The sequence below is a fragment of the Lampetra fluviatilis genome, chromosome 2 (genome assembly GCF_964198595.1).
Source record: "Lampetra fluviatilis chromosome 2, kcLamFluv1.1, whole genome shotgun sequence".
Classification (NCBI taxonomy): Eukaryota; Metazoa; Chordata; class Hyperoartia; order Petromyzontiformes; family Petromyzontidae; genus Lampetra; species Lampetra fluviatilis.
The window spans coordinates 17807023-17824509 of NC_136276.1; the positions used below are offsets into that span (position 1 = coordinate 17807023).

General features: G+C 43.5%; 1 protein-coding gene across 3 annotated transcripts in view; it reads left to right on the plus strand.

The window, feature by feature from the left end:
* XYLB (xylulokinase) overlaps positions 1-17487 on the plus strand; it is a 168111-nt gene that overhangs the window by 103991 nt on the left and 46633 nt on the right. For 2 of the 3 annotated variants that reach the window (XM_078871467.1, XM_078871474.1), the window contains exons 16-18: positions 7113-7148; positions 10096-10154; positions 12122-12209. In XM_078871467.1, the coding sequence (XP_078727593.1) occupies positions 7113-7148; positions 10096-10154; positions 12122-12209 (183 nt within the window). The remainder of the gene's footprint in view (positions 1-7112; positions 7149-10095; positions 10155-12121; positions 12210-17487) is intronic. The other variant, XM_078871457.1, reaches the window with a different exon arrangement.

The window sequence follows — 17487 nt, forward strand, 5'->3', positions numbered from 1 at the left end:
GTTCGGACGCATCTCCAAGGTGTCCCGAAGCCATTCTTAGACTTTAACAAAATTCATATTTCCATGTTTTCAGACCAGTCTCCACTGGATAGCCGCTGTCTGCATACACTGCACGTGGTACTCAATTTGGGCTGCCTTGGCGCTACTGCAATGAAGCTCACTTGACCCCAAGCTTGCCTCAGCCTAATTTGCATATTATAGAGACCTTCGCATGCATGTAGTTGTAGCTGAAGGTCATTGATTTAATTGAAATATGTAATATAGCACTCACATTTTTATGAATCCATTGCATGCATACAAATAAGGCACTGAGTTCACGTAGCAATCAATTGTTTTAAAATTAAATAACATAAACTGCATGTTTGCTTCAATTCAAGATGTCTGGGGGGATATTATCTCCAGCTTTCGTTTTAACAGGAGCCCTGTAATATCGAAGACCATGTCTTCATATTTCAAATGACCTTACAAACAACAAACACTAAACATTAATCTAGGATTAATGTTTTTTTACCAGGTCAGGCCCAATGAGCTATTTGGTTCTTTTTTAGAAACGACCTGGCCACAAATGATTGCTCAACGAAGTGGCTTATCACGTGGAAATGTATAGCAGCCAAATACTCCAAACTCATGTTTCTAATTGTGGGGGGAAACAAACGGAGGACCCTGATTAAAATCCACGCGACCACGGGGAGACAGACATGCAAACTCCAAATATACAAGCATCATGGTCGGGATCGAACCCACAACAACTTGCATACCAGGCGAGGTAGCTAACGTCTCGCCAGCATGGCGCCCCAAAGTGCTTGCACGGCTGATGGCTCGGAGAAATATCGCATCAAATAAAACGCATAATGGCAACCGAGGTGCTCAATAAAAAAGAATAACACGGCGACGTTGCGTTAACGCCCACTGCTCTTTCACGTGCGGAACACGCGGCGCGGTCGTCTTGGCAGCACCTGCTCCGTGCATTGTTTGCGAGACCACATGGCGTGAACAAGCATCAGCGGGGCCTCCGCCACGGCACCACCGCTGCTGCATTTGCTTGAAAGTGCGACGCTGTTTAAAGGGAGACAGCAGTGGCATCTTGCAACGCAGCGGGGTGTTTGATGTCCCCGCCAGCCTGCCTCCCATTCTGCATCGTTCTGGGAATGCCAGCCTCGTATCGGTCGCTGCATGCAGCTTCAGAGCCCCCGGTGGTTTGTTTGGCCAACGTTTTTTTTATTCTTCTTCTTCTTTAAACGAGACACATGGTCCTCCCATGAGGTGTCAACAGACCAAGGTCTGAGAGGAACAGATTGAGATGTTCCCAGGACAGAGGGTCGGCCGTATCTGGGGGTGAGGAACCTCTGTTATTGGTCACTCACTCGTTGAACTCATCAAAGCCAGCTCTAATCTTCTGCTGGGATTTTCTTAAAAGCACACAAAGGTTTTTTCTTCCTCACTGTCTTTCTTCCAGCTACTAATCACTTCATTTTATTTGTTATTCCACTGCACCAGATGTTTATTTACCATTCTGGCTGTGGAGGTTGTAGGGGTGGGGGGGGGTGAACGGTCCCAGGCGATGTTATGCTTAATTTGTCTTTGCCTCCTATTTCTCGCGTACTGTATGGCGTTCTTTGCCCCATGGGCCACCTTTTAGGAATGTTTCTCATTGTGCGTTTATCTTTACCACGCATACGCCGGGTTTTAGCATTTGTATGCTTAATTGACTTGGTCTGTTCGTGCCAAAATCCGTGAGCCTCATTTGTTTTCAAAATAAGGCCTTGGGTGAGGCAGCTTTTAAAATATATACATGAAACTAAAATGTATTGACTCTTGAATTCAGATACGTAGGGGAATTCTTATTTTTTCGGGTGTAATTGTGAGTGCGAGTTTTCCTAATCTTGCAGCCTCTCGAGTTCGTAGGAATTCCAATCTGGCACAACAAGGCAAAGGCAAAGGTCACTTGCCCGTTAACTGCAAGTGCCATTCAGCACGACCCACGCACATTGCCAGGTCATTGCCTACCACCTCACGTGCTTGGAAGGAAGAAAAGCTCTCAATGGTGTCATGAACAGTCGAGCAGGAACAAGATAAAGTGCTGGATTGTGCCTTTACAATACTCGTCTCTTTCATTACTGATTCAGTAAAAAAAAATGTGGGGTTCGACCACGTAATGATCTGACAAATTTTGTGTCGTTAAGACCCTCCACCGCCCGACTTATGTAATTGCCGCCTTATGTAAGGGTTTCATGTGCAAATTATTATCGTTTCAGCTCACCGGTAAGTTGAGCAACGATTCTCACATCCAATCAATGGAAATATCTAATTGCTATATTGAGTTGTCAGAATTGTTTTTTCACTTACCGGTGAGCTGAAACAATAATAATTTGGCATGTTAAATGCTATTACACCGCGTGACAATTTAATTTGCGTGGCTGTATCGGTTGGCGGGGTAACTTAATGACAAAATACTGGCCAGATCATTATGGCCTCACCAAATAACCTATTAGAATCTTAACATTGGCTGTGAAACCTAGGTCTTTAATTATTTTATATATTTATTTTTTGCCTGACAGCATCGCCTGCAGCCTTTCATAGAAGCGTGAAAGTGGTGGTAGCAGCAACAGTGGCTCATGGGATCTTAACAAGCTTCTCGTCGTACGCATCACCAGTCGATGCTTTGTTGTGTGTTTTGGCCCCGTGTTCCAATTGGATGGGGCCACTTGGGAGAGATCTCTGTAAGTGCGCTGGGGTCCGACGTCTTGAGGCCGTTTACGAGCAAAGAGCACGGCAGCACTCGCTGTTATCACCGCCACTGGGCAGCCGCCACAAAACGAGGCCCTCTCTGCTCTTGTCAAAATGTTGCGGAGCCCGCCGACCTAAAGCACTGCTTTCGTGAGCCCACAATGTTATTCCTTTTTTTTCTTCCAGCGACCAGAGCTTCATTGCCAGATGAGTGACTTTTATTCAAAATATAGAGACAGCAGCGTATGTGGTGACAATTTACCCTTAAAATGTTTACATGGGAGGATTGGTGTCGCGGAAGTTCATGCACTGCGCTATGAATCCGGCGAAGTTAACTCGCCGGATTCACTCCCGGCCACAGCGAACATCAGTGGCGAGTCATATCAGAACCGGTCCTGGGCCTCCTGATCCTTTCCCTGCACCTCCGATTAGGACGGTTGGCTACGTACGGTGCGAAAGAAGTTCAACATACGTACATCATCAGCCTGCACTGCCCGAATGGTGAAATTTTGTCAATAAATTCATCAGGATGTGAAGAGGCCTTCATCCAGCAGTGGATTGACAAAGGGCTGTAAATTATTCTATTATTATTGCTTGTATACAGAGATTTATCTGAAGGGGAATTTTAAGTTGTAGAGGATTTTTATTTCATAATTTTTTTCCCTATTAAAAGCACGTGTTGTAATAAATGTCTTGTTTCCTATGCCGGCTGAATACAGAGATCATTATTTGTCGTGTTTATTTTTTGTTTTCACAAGGTTGAGATATTTCATCATTCATTAAACCTACAGGTTGTTCCCCCATAGGTCTCTCGCCTTTAGGCCCCCAAGTGTGGAGACATTGAGCCAGAAGCAGTCCATCAAAGTGCTTTATCACAACAGCGTTAGGCTCCTCACTACTGTTTCCCCATTTATTGGGCAATTAATAAAGTAAATAGCACGTGTGTGAGCTGGAAGATGACAGAATCGCCCGTCTATGGGAATAGTATGACGCTCACGGCAGACAATGATAAACGGAGTGTTAATGCATTTGGGGGGCTTTTATGTTTCTGCTAATCCGGTGGATTTTGACGGCAGCTTGGTGGTTAATGTCGGTCATGGAAACCTGAAGGCCTCCGCCATTAGCGCCGCTAATTATCGTCAACGCATCACACCTTAGCCTTTGCGGACAACACGGCTTGGTTCTCGGCAGACCGTGTCGAGACAAAAGTCTGGATCGACGGAGCCGTGAGTCACGGAGTTTTCCAGGGTAGATAGAGTATTGGCGGGAGTGGTCACTAATAAGGGGCATGCACCAGGGTACATGCTCCTTCAGCCTGGAGTGGAGAGAAGTCAAATCCAAGTCAAACATATCCAGAGTCAAATAATTCTAGACGAGTAGGTAAAATCCACATTTCTCTCATAACGTGGAACAGTTTCACCACAGTATGACCAACGTTGACATTCCGCAAAGTGGTGCTTCATGTGTTGACCACTGAGAGATGGTGTGCTGAGTGGACCCTCAATTGGGTTTTAAGCTCACAACCACCTGATATTGTCTGAGTACTCTACCCGCAGTGCACCGACCAGTGGAGAAACCCATGGCAATGAGCACATCCAGAGACAACTTTTATACCAAGGCATGCTTTCCCAGAGTCAGAATGGAAACTTCAGCAAATAACAATACCTGCGTAATACCTATAACTGCAACCAACAACGTTTTAACCCCCATTTTAATATGCTTTATATTTAGTTCAAGTCACGTGTCTCTGTTGTAGAATATGTTTTTGGTCAATGAATGTTATTTTTCTTTGAGAATCATAATGCCCCTCACCCAGGAATGCCTCACTGGGACTCAGGACTATTTCCCGAAGGTTCTGCATTGAAATGTTTTGCAAGTCCACGAATGAGTGTTTAACGTGTGTGAGGATCCCCCCCCCCACCCCCCTTTTTCCTCCACCCCTCCACCTTTCCCCTCATTTGGTCGGTTATATTTCCCCGTGCATTTTCTCCCCCCGACGTGGTGTCTCCACTTGGCTGGGGCAGCGGGCCCCCTCTCCCCATCTTTCACCCCCCCCCCCCCCCCCCACATGGTTCCAGATGCGTGGGGGAGCATCTTCCGTGGATTGCGACACCCGGTCACGCGAACCGCGTGGCATGCTGTGTCGGGCTCGCGTTTTGTTCCAATGAAAGCAGCAACAGCAGAAGACAAACAAAGACACAACGGAGAGGATACCAGAGTACCCAGGGAAACCCCGAACATGAGAGGGAGAGCACTCCAAGCACCGCAAAGATACATTCAAGGATCTCTATTCTGATACTGACATCGCCAGACCACCTCGCAGACCAAGCCAATGATGTCCAGTATTTCCTGGCAGTCTCCCATTCAAATACAGCAGTGGTTCTCATTGCACTGACTAATCTCTATTGGTGTGCATGAACTGCTTGGACATATCCATCAAACTGCAGTGGACGATCTCTCTCTCTGGACCACTCCATCCTTTCACTCCCACATGCCATCATACCATCTAGGCATGACGTGTCCTGCCCAATTGCACTTACTTTACTTATCATTCAATATTAAACAGCCCTTAATGTCCATGAGGGTAACTTAAAACAAAATGCCAAAGAATTTGTGGTAAGTAGCTGTTCACTTTTGAAAGGAGGCATATTTGTGCAAAAAAAATTCCCGGAGGAATTTTGGTCCAATGGCCCACCAGCTCACCATAATTGGATAAAACTTAAAACAATGGGAGCTGCTGTCAATGGCGGAGCCAGGATTTTCAGGTAGGGGGGGGCAACCCCTCCAGCATTGAAAAATGATAGAGGAGTTGTTAGTAAGTAAGGACTTGCCCCTTGCTTTTTATTCGACGCGTCTGCGGCGATGGCGCAGCCATCGATCGAGGGTCGAATTCGAACCGCGTTGTGTGATCGACATCGCGCTCGCTGAAGGTGTTTGCCTTCAGAGAAGTCATGTACTGTGTACGCAACTGCGCACAAATCTGTGTCACTTATAACTGCTTTGCCATTACTTATTGCCAATTATGGACTCAGACTATTGTCCTATCATCTCATAGAGTCCCTGGCACATAATAATATGCTACACAGTGGCAGTGGGGGTCGCATAATGACGATTTATTACTAACTAGCTTTACTACCCAGCTTCCCCCGGGACTTGGATTCTTGTCTTGGATTAATACATGGCCGACGCGGAGGGTTGGGGGGGATGTGTGACGTCAGCAGGCACATTGTGTAACGTTCTTGCATGCGGGTGACATCACAGATGTGACGTCACCGCTCATTTGCCGTGCAAAATATATGCATTACAGTATTAATCAAGGCTTGAACCCTCTATAGCTCGTGCAATCTGAGAAGATCGGTTGATTTGGCTGCAGGCTAAACGTTAATATCACACTCAGGTCTCACGAAAATAGAATATGAATCTCGATGGCCTCCTATCCCCCTTAAATCAAGTGCATTCAAATACGGCTCTGCCCACTCTGTCACTTGCAAGATACCCTCGTGCTTAGATTTGTGTTAGGAATAACTTGGGGCACCATAATGACAAAATGTTAATTACCTCGCTTGCTATGCAGCAGGTCGTGGGTTCAATCCTGACCCTGATGCCTGTATCGTTGGAGTTTGCATGTTCTGCCCATGGTCGTGTGTATTTTTCCTCCGGTTTTTCCCTCCACATTTAGAATCATGCGTTTAAGAGTATTGGGCTGCTGTAAATGTCCACATGATAAGACACTTCGTTGAGCTATCATTTATGGTCAGGTCGCTTCTGAAAAGGAGACGTATATCTCAGTGGGTCTTACCTAGTAAAACAAAGATAGTAGTTAATAGTTGGATTATAAATCCAGATTGTTTTTACATACACTCTATAATGAACGTGTTTTTACGATTATATTTTGTGCTTGTTGAGTGGAGAGGTTTTGTTACTCATTTTATTGGCTATCTGAATTTGAAAATTATGATCTTGTGTTGTGTCTGCTTCATTTGACTGACAATTGAGCATTGTGTTTATTCATTGGCACTCTTAAAATGTAAAGTTTTGAGTCTTCATGGAATCTTTCATAAAAATTCATATAGTTCCAAACAACTGTAGCTTTTTTCCAGTTGTTATAGTCAATTAACTTATGACCTTTGAAGAATTCTCATCAGCATGTCTTTATGATTGCCAAATTTAAACGTGGATAGATAAAGAAATGCCATCACTAAAAATGTGGCTTTAATTAGCTATTAATGATTGCGATTTACTTTATGTACAATAATTTGGAACGTTGCAGTTCACTGTAAATCTGGGTAATCATTGTTGACTCAGAGCCAGACATTTGCAGACGTCTTGCCAGTGATTGGCTGCTTTTGTTAATTGCTCCTCTCCTTGTCACCTAACAATGGCAGCTGGCAGGGATGGGCCCGGCCCATTTGCTCAGACCGGTGAGTTTGCATTGCTTTGCATTTGCGGAGTACTGCAGTGCTCAGGTGACTTGTGTTTGAAACCAATGGATGGGCCGAATTATTAAGAGGGAGACAATGTTCCCAGTAGAAACTAAAGACAGCCAAGATCGCTGTCCTAAAAGTGTAAGCCTGGGAATGTGGGCACAGAGTGTGACTTGTGAGCTTTAATTAGAAGCTAGAGTACACTCCAATATGCTTGTACATTGACCCGTTGGTTTCAAACTTAGCCCAGGAGTAGCTGATGCATATGCAAAATTGACATCCCAGCTCATTGCTGCTTTCCATGTGTGTCTGTAGTTCACATAAACGTGTACGTACCTGCTTAATAGATACCAAATAATGTCACGCTGCTTGTATCTGTATGACCAATTACAATTTGGTTAAGCTCTCCTGGTTTGCTAGTAGTTACAGAAGATGTTTGGTGGAACTGCTTCAAGCAGTGACATTAAATGACTTTGATCACGAGCAACATTGCAGTTTTTCAGTTTTATGTGATTGTGTACTTTCCTTAGAATTTTTATTTGCCAGAAGCTCATTGTCAGGGATCTAAATTTCATTCACTGTGATATGCCACGGTATCTGATCAATCAAGTTTAGTTTTTTTTAACCAGGTGAGAACTCAGGAAACAAGGAGATTCTCATTTACAATCAATAAATGGAGAGCTATGGGGAAAAGAATGGATGGAGCTGGTTTCATACTGGTAGGAACCTCCTGGTTACACCAGCCCACAGGGGATTATTCTGTCCGTCCGTCGTGCATCCAAAAATGGGAGGGGTGGGGCTGGATGGAGAAGGGAGGGTGGGGAGGGGCTGGGTGGGGAGGGTGGGGAGGGGCTGGGTGGGGAGGGTGGGGCTGGGTGGGTAGGGTGGGAGGGGAGGGGCTGGGTGGGGAGGGGCTGGTCACCCCGTGGTGCCCTTATAAAACTCAACGTTTAACCTACTCATGCCGGCTTGTGCCCGCCCTCACAGTCGGGCATATTTGCGGAATACACCACGCCGCCGTTGACCCTGGCCATTGACCCTGGCCATTGACCGAGCAACCCAACGTTCCTACCAGCTCCCTCCGTAGGAATGTGATAAACATTTACTTGAGTTGACCAGGTGGCCCATGCAGTTCTCAATGCGTATCTCAAAGCACTGAGCCAGCACCACTGATATCCTGGATTTAGATTATGATGATGATGCTTTCTTCACAGAAACGAATGTAGTTTTTTTCTCTCTTAATTTTGTCTTTGCTCAGCTGTGTAGATCTAAATAAATCTGCTTACTCCATTGGTTGATTGACATGTGGAGACCCACTTTTTTACAGAGCATGAAGGAGAAACGTCTAGTGTTGGATAAAGAAGGTCTATTGAATTTATTTCATGAGTACTTCCGTAATGTCATCTTCCTGGGCTTTTCCTTAACAATATGTGTGATGCTATACTGATTGAAAGACTCCCAAGGTGGATGTTTTATCACTTCATGGCATGGCTGGTGGAAACATCTAACAGCAAATATTGTAAATGCAATATAATCTGAATTTACAAAGCATCTAACAGTAATTTGCCATTTGCCTTATTTTTTTAATGTTATTTAAATGTGAAAATTGTAAGTCCAGATTAATGTGTATTTCAATGACAGGGCAATACTAGTGCTGGGAAAATGTAATGTGTATCCTTTATATTACCATTACTGATACTCAATCTTCAGCATGTAATAAGATTGTCATTACTTAGCAGAGATCAGATGATTACTTGTTTTATGATTACTTTGATTTTTAAAAAGTAAAAAAAATTCTAACGTAATTAAAAGTAGAAAAGGATCATGTCAGTTTGGCTTAATGCAAGGATAACATCAAATTCATACACACTGTACCACGAAGCCTACAGTAAGAGTGTAGTGCTGCGAATACTGAAGCTAAACCAATGTCATATATATTAATTTGAGGAAGCAATCATGAAAATAATCGAGCAATCAGATCATGTCACTTTTAATATACCGATATTAGAATTTGCATTACATCTAACACCTCGGGTAAACCATAATCAGAGGCTAAATATTTCTTGAGTCACCCTCCCAGCAGCACCCTCGCCATATGGCACAGCCACGCGGTTCTTCTCTGTGCCGTATCGCTTTTGTTGTTCCCCAGCTGTGTGAGCACAACCCCGGGGACAGCTTCTGGCTCCCAGCGTGTGCGTTGGTGGCACTAGGCCAAGCCGTCATGGGCGGAAAGATGAAATGAATGCACGAGCTGTTTAGTATGGGAGGACAAAGAGATAGGAGTGAGGGGATTTATGGCTGGGCAGAATGTACATGTGATGGATGTAGAGATGTGCAGGTGTTTGGATGAATACATTATGGACGGATGGACAAATTGATGAATGGATGGACGGGTGGATGGGTACATACAGTAAAATAGCCTGTCCGGTTTTGGGGGAATTCCGATATATTTGAAAAAATTTAATAATGCATTATTATTAACCTAATATTACATTTACACACATATACTCCGTTTATAAATAACTAAATATTACCAATTTCATATTTACTGATTAATAACACTTTTTAAAAAATCACTACGCATATTGTTCAGTTAAAGCCAAGTCACTTGCCATCACCGGTAAGGCTGATTCTCATGGGCTTGAAAGAGTTTTTTTGTTCGTAAAATTAATCTACAGAAGAGAGGGGAGAGAGGTCTGGAGCAAATCGCGTGCACGAGCGCGGCATTCTGTACAAACGTTTTGCTGCCATTCTTAATTGTGATATCATTACTACGACTACCAAGTCTAGTTGCTTTCTCCAATTATGCAATCGAAGCGAATGGCAAAAATGAAGCTTGATATACGGACTTTCGCTTTACAGTCAACCTTTCACGAATGTATCTGTCCTATATGTCGAGGGATGTCCGTACTTAAGGCGTCCTTGTGCTGTGTGTGCGTGGCAGAACCAGAGACCCGCATACTGGCAACTGGAGGAGCCTCCTCCAATAAGGACATTCTCCAGGTAATCCACACCTGCATTCAGTGCACCTGAGTACAAGTCACTACACCTGGCCTATATTCAACACACCTCATTCTATAGCTTGCGACATCTGTATTCGGATAAAATATACGTTGGCAAGGCTTAATACAGAATGAGTGTGAATATCGATCATCTCTTCAATGTTAATATTCACCATTTGAAATTTAATTGGTTGATCAATCAGTGGCTTTTGCCGATAGATGTTTTTTTTCGAGATCCTCCGGTATGCTCGTCTTGGGGACGTGCCAAAGCCGATCATCGCATGTTACACGTGATGACCATAATCGCGATGACGTGTCCATATGCGGTGTCACTCTGGCTAAGAAGAGAAGAGAGTGCCGCATTATATACCAACTGGTGGCTTCTTCCCTAACTGGGTTAAATGGCTCATTTTTACTTGAGAACAATTGATGGACTTGTTAAGTGTTAATCAAACAAAGCCCTCTATTTTAGTTTAGTCATACAACCTCCTGCCCACTATGCCTGCGTTCTCACGATACATTTTCATGTTTAACATGGAATGCACATACACATAGCTATTTATGTGTGTATGCACATGTCCACACACACATGGAATGGTGGCTCTACATGATAGTGCATCGACATTTAAACTCTTGTTGCTGCTGTTTTAAACTTTGCTAGCATTTTAAAATGAAAACAATGCATTTGTTTTTAAGTGATGCTACACATTGTATAATCTGTGAATGTTTCCTCCTGTATATTTGGATTTTGCATGTTCTCCCCGTGGTCATGTGGATTTTTATCCAGCTCCTCCAGATTTCTCCCTCCACATTTAGAATCAACGTGCGTTTAGAGTATTTGGCTGCGATACATTTCCACATGATAAGCTTCTTGGTTGGGCTATTATTTGTGGCCAGGTCGCTTCTGAAAAAGAGCTATATAGCTCAAGTGGGCCATACCTGGTAAAATAAAAAAAATAGTTTAGTTTTAGTTTAGTTATGAGTTTGACTGGGGGAGAGTGGGAGGTTAGGGGAGAGGAGGGAAGTTCTGGGGAATTATAGAACACAGCTATTGCCACCACTCATAGTTCATGTTTGAATGATTTAGAGTGAATAGTCTGACCCAATTAACAGTAACTTTGCATAACAATAACAAGGGCTTAATGTAACGAGTGGGACGAGAGCTCAAACCATAGGGGCAGCTCCACCAGCAAAAAGTGTTAATCGCTGAAACCAAAACATTCTTAAAAATACAACAATGAAGACAAACCAGAACGGTGCAGTTATATATTGTGGGAAAAAACAACAATAATTCTACACATTATTAAAAAAAAACACTAACTGTGTAATAATCCTGAAAGGAGACGTTACATCTGCAAATACAAGATCACTGTATGATTGTATACCCAGCTGTATTCTCGTATAGCAATACTTCGTCATTGGCTCTGTTGGCAGTACGATTAACAATGATACATTTTTACGTACGCTATATTTCGTTCTGTAAATAAAGGGGGGGGGGACTTTACCTTAACCTATTTTTAAATGTTCAATTGATTTCTACTCATAGTCACTTGCAACGCATCAATTAATGAATTGGCACATGAGCGATTACCGTTTAATTTTACAATTACGTCACAGTGCTCGAAACGATTCAAACAGCTGCTCGGGCTGTGTAGTTTTTCCTATAACTCAGGACCAGGGTGCTGGGGGACTCCACTCACTCAAGGGATGTTAACGACTGCGAGTCCCAGCTTGCCAAGAAACTCAGCAGCATGTCCTATTTTAAAATTCCTATACGGTCATGTCGAATATTAGCCCGCGTCCTCAAGGACGGTAAGAGGATGCTGCGTCAGAATGTTTCTGGTTCCCGTAGGAGCGCACGTGGCATTTCTGAAATGTCGCGTGATTTATTGGGGCCGGCAGAAACCCGCGCAGCAAAGTAAACCATTGTGTTTTGAGCCCTTCTCTGTCCGTGGCCGGTTTCACAAGGTCCTGGCAGACGTGTTCAACGTGCCGGTGTACACGTTGGACACCGCCAACTCGGCTTGCCTGGGAGCCGCCTACAGAGCCAAACATGGTGAGTCCTGTACTTGGATGCACGGCTGTCAGCTGTTCCGATATTAACAAAGCATGTTTTCCTCTTCATTGGGGGCAGTAACTGTTCCCGGTGTTCCGTGTTTAAAATACTCTAAAATGTGAGGTGGGCCTGGTGGCTCAGAGGTCGGAGTGTTGAGCTGGCACCGCTGAGATCCTCAATTTGAATCCAGTCAGCCACCTGTGATACAACCGGTATCTCAGGTGTACTGACGTGATGGTTTCAGCCTGGTCACTAATGATTGGCCCAAAAAAAGCAACATGTCAATTGCAGAACGGGTGGGTAAGTGCTGCTCCCAGTTATGTGGACCAGAGGTCCTTCAAGAGATTTCAAAAGTAGCTCTGTGATATCCACTTTTGTGGGCTGTTCTCTTCACATGAAGGGCTACACTGCTGTGCAGTATGCCAATGTTATGATAAAATTTTGGGGAGAGATATTGATAAGATATTATAAGAAATCCTCTATTATGTTACAATCGTACTATCAGCATCATTCCATGAGACAAATACACCTATTTTTGGGACCCTCTGCCATGATTAATGCTTTGATTTGTGACGCAGAACTCAGCTGTGGAAGATTACATCACTTGTGAACGCATTTGAACACTTCTTTAGCTGGCACACATTTTATGCCCTGTAAACATTGTATCTCGTGTAAACACGTTCCTTCGGAGTGGGCAGGTAGGAACTTGGTTGGACAGCGCATTCGTGCACGACAGAAAGCTCGCGGTCACGTGACGCACTTCAACCAATCCGGGAGCGTACATGTTTGGGAGGGGCTATGCACGACAGACAAATAATCCCTGGTGGGCAGTGTGGAACTGTTGTTCCTAACTGTATTAACATCTACATTGTATAATCCTGAGAGCTGTAATATGCAGAATTGAAAACCAAATTAAATGTACCCTTTCCCTCTCCTAGCGTCCACGCAACGCTCAATCCCCTACCCCCCTCCCTTGCCCCTCCCCCCTCTCTTACCTATATACAGTAGAACCTCTGGTCACGACCATAATTCGTTCCATAGCTTTGGTCGCAACCCGATTTGGTCGTGACTCCAACCTAATTTCCCCATTGGATTGTATGTAAATCCGATTAATCCGTTCCAGACTCCTACGAACTGTATATAAATATGGTTTTTTAAAGTTTTTAAGCACAAAAATAGTTAATTATGCCATAGAATTCACAGTTTAATAGGAAACTAAATGTAAACACATTGAATAACACTGAGAAAACCTTGAACAACAGAGAAAACTAACATTGCCGCGTCAAGGTTTAGAATCGTTCAACAAGATGATTGTTTCGTCTGCTACATCAGTCGGTCGATTCTGAGAGAGAGAATATTCGTATGAACAATTCATGTTTCTATTGAAAGTAAGTTAACAGGAATATTTGGGTACAGTATTGTTTTTGGAAGCATTCACCGTAATATCGTATGAACGTTTACTTCACCGCATCATCATATGAATGATGCGAGAAGAGATTAACATTACCACTCTTCACTTGATTAGAGCCCATGGCTAATTGCAAAATTAATGCAAAAATACACAAAATACTGCACAGAGTTCACAGCGAATGAGCGCACGTCTGACCGAGACCGATTACTAAGCGAGACTGACTGAGCAAGCGGCCACACGTGGGTCGCTGTTGTTTGTAAACAAACAACAGGAAATTTGGCGCTTACAAAAAAAAATGGCGCGGAAGGGGAAATCGGCCGCGGCCGTGTTTAATCGCCACCCGAGTTTGTGTTCGTGACCAGATTTTAAAAATGTATGCATTTTTTGGTTGTAACCCGATTTGGTCGTGGTCAGAAGCGTTCGTGACCAGAGGTTCTACTGTAACCTCTTACCTCGGCATCTCTCTCCCACTTCAGCAAAACATTTTCTTGCTGTGGTTTTCCCACCTAATGATGATTGCTTGTGTTGCAATCGAAACGTCGTGATTTAATTTATTTTATTTTATACCTACGTGACTTTACCGAAAGAACCAAAGAGTATGAACTCTTTGGGTATTTCGATAAAGTCACATAGATATACAAATAATTTTAAAATCACGACGTTTCGATCGCAACACAAGCAATCGTCTTCAGGTGAAAGAATACACTGTATATACGTGACGTAACGGAAAGACCCAAAGAGTATTAATTCCTGCAGTCACGAAAGCTTTAAGTCGAATTTAATGTCATTGTTTTATTGTTTCAGCCACTGATGAGTAGACTAAGAGCATGATCTCGCTACACTTGAGAAGCTGGTTTATTCATGGGTGGCAATCTCAGCTGTGCAAGCCTAGGGCTGTAACATAGATATTATGAGCTCCCTGGGCCTTCCCAGTCACCTTGTGTCTACATAGTTGTCATTATACTCAAAGGCAAAGCAAGAATGGGCAAGAATGGGTGTGAATCAAACAATATGCGGGAAAGCTAAAAAAAAATATCTCACAGTTAATCCGTAATGCATTGCCTAAAGCACCGTGTAGGGCCCGAAGGGATTGTGTTGGAATGCATGTGCTTGTGTTCCTTTATTTCTCCCATGCATTAATATCAGCGCCTTGTCTTTGACAAATATTGAGGCACATCAGAGCCTGCTTTTATTTTTAAATACAGCAGTGAAGCTTTTGTTCCTGTCTTTGCTTGTCTAACAAAGATAATGAAATGCATAACATCTTGCTTGAACTTTTTTGGGAATCAACTTAGCTTATTATCTCTTAGAGGCTGATTAGGGAAAAAAATTGTACCGCTGTGTTAGAAGTTGTTGTCCGATGCAAAGTCTATCTCTTATCACAGGAATGTGGAACTTTTCCCACTGCCTTAGCACAGCCAACAGAGATGAGCATTGAGAATCACTTGCTAAAATATACCTTTTACTTGAATCTACGTATGGTTTGTTCCTTATTAAAACAAGGTCACTTTGTTTTTACAGAAAATTCGCTAACGGTGATTATGTTCAGTTTGTGCTGGGGGGGGGGGGTGTCGTCCGTGTTTGCAATCGGGGTTTGTTTTCAGCTTCCACTGAAGCAAAATAAATTTCACATGTGGGAGCTCCTTCATGCCATTGTTCAAGGTCCATTGATTTTTGGACGCAAAGTGCAAAACAATAGGGCCTCGTGTGGTGCCAACACTGCGTTGCTTGTCACAATGAAGGTTACTCTTTTAATGTAAGATTATACATCATGGTTCCTGGGCTGGTGGTTATTCCTGCCAGTCAAGTAATACCGACTTTGGTATTTGAAATCACGCAATGTGAAAGCACAAAGTGACTTAATACGATTTAAATAACATAAAGGTCCAATTTTGAATGTTTGAACGCGGACTCGCGTTCAAACATTCAAAATTTCTGGCCCAGTGCTAAATGCTGATTAATACAGAAGCCAACGGAGGGTGGGGCAGGTAAGATGCCTTGGCGATATCCTTAATCAATGAGCTCAGTGTAGTATTGGCAAGCGATGCAAATTACATTTGCTTACAGCACAGCACGTTACAGAGGGACCCAGCAGATGGACTCGGCACTTAGGCTAGTGTACAGGGTGCTTCAACATTTTTTTTACACTTCTGAGAATTTGCAACAACGCCACAAGAAATGTGCCGCCTCCGGGCTTTGGAGACCACCTGGAGAAGATTCCAGGCGTAGCCTTGACAACGATGGCGAACGAGTGGAGACTCTTTGACTTTTTGAAGCTATTAACATTTGTTATCATGTTACAATGTACAATCTGTTCTTTTTACATTCAAAACGATAGTCCCATATATGTGTTAACAATTTTTTTAAGCATCCCGTACGTTTAGAGTATTTGGCTGATAGATAGAAATTTCCACACGACGGGACATTTCTTCGAGCTGTCATTTGTGGCCAGGTTGCTTCTGAAAAAATACTAATAGCTCAGTGGGCTTTACCTGGTTAGATTAAAAAAAAAGTGTGTTTTAGTTTAATTACGTGTAGTGGTTTGCTTACCTTTCCTATACTTTGCACTCCTATCGTTTTTTTTATTGATTGTTGTAATTTTCTGACCCACCCCTATTGAACGTCTGTGTAAAAGATCTTCATAGCTCATCAGATAATAAACATTCTGATTCTGACATATGTGTAGTGGTGTTAACAGTTAACTACTCACTGTTCGCTAACTGTGAGAGAGCGGATCGTAAACAAGGGTTTCCCGCTCAATCAAACGGTCAGGGTCAAATGGGGTGAGGTAGGATCCAAACGCCAGATTGGGAAGGACCAATCGGAGGGTCCCACAAGGTGGCCGGGGATTGGACAACCCGGCCACGAACAGGTATAAAAGCCAGAGCGCTGAGAGCTCTTGGGGGAGTTCTGCTACACGAAGACCCAAGTCGGCCGAAGACATCTAGGACCGTGGATCAAGCCCTCCAGCCCTTATCAGGGCTAGGGCTCAGAGTAACCAGTGGTCGGGGAGAGATCCCCTAGGTCCAGCCAGAGGACGCTGGGAGAGCAGGGAGATTAGATAGCCTGCAAGGTCCGGAGGCTGTACCTTCTGAGAGTAACGGGTGAGGAGACAATATACCCCTTAGTGTGATAGGGACTGTGTATAAAGATAATAAACAGTGTGTGCCATAAAGAAGTTTAGAAGTCCGTCCTTTACAACACTACATATGCAAAGACAATGTAACCACATTAGCTGCACTAAATACACTTATTGAACACTGTTCCTGAAAAAACTGATAACTGAGCTCATCCAAACATACCTAGCACTGAGGCCAAATGGAGTCTATGTTTATGTTGGTTATGAGAGGAATAGCTGAAAGGTTCTAAAGAACGTTAACTTCATTTGGCAAATACCTAAAAGAAAGCAGCAGTGGTTTATTTTGGTGATCTTTCTCAATTGATGCAGCCGCTTTCTCATTTCCTCTCCACACCCTTGTGAGTATTTAAATCCCTTTCATGTGGAACTTTGCCGAGTGCAGTCCTATCCCACATGAATTTCGCAAATGTACATTGATGAACTGAACTGAATAACCACATTCGTGCTTAAAAACATGCAATGTGCACATGCCGCACCTTGTCAATCCACTGCTGGATGAAGGTCTCCCCATCCCGCGTAGGTCGTGGGATTCGTTTTACCTTGCTTCACCTCGTTGACCATTGTGGGTTGTTGAAGGTTGGGAGCATCGGAGCGCAGGGCAACAATGGATGTTTCTGCACTGCCCTCTACTGCCCACAACCTAGCCCCGCAGCCTATAACACCGGTTATAAAAACAAAAACGAATCTTAAAAACTATTTTATTTTACTATGTAAAGCTCATGTTCTCC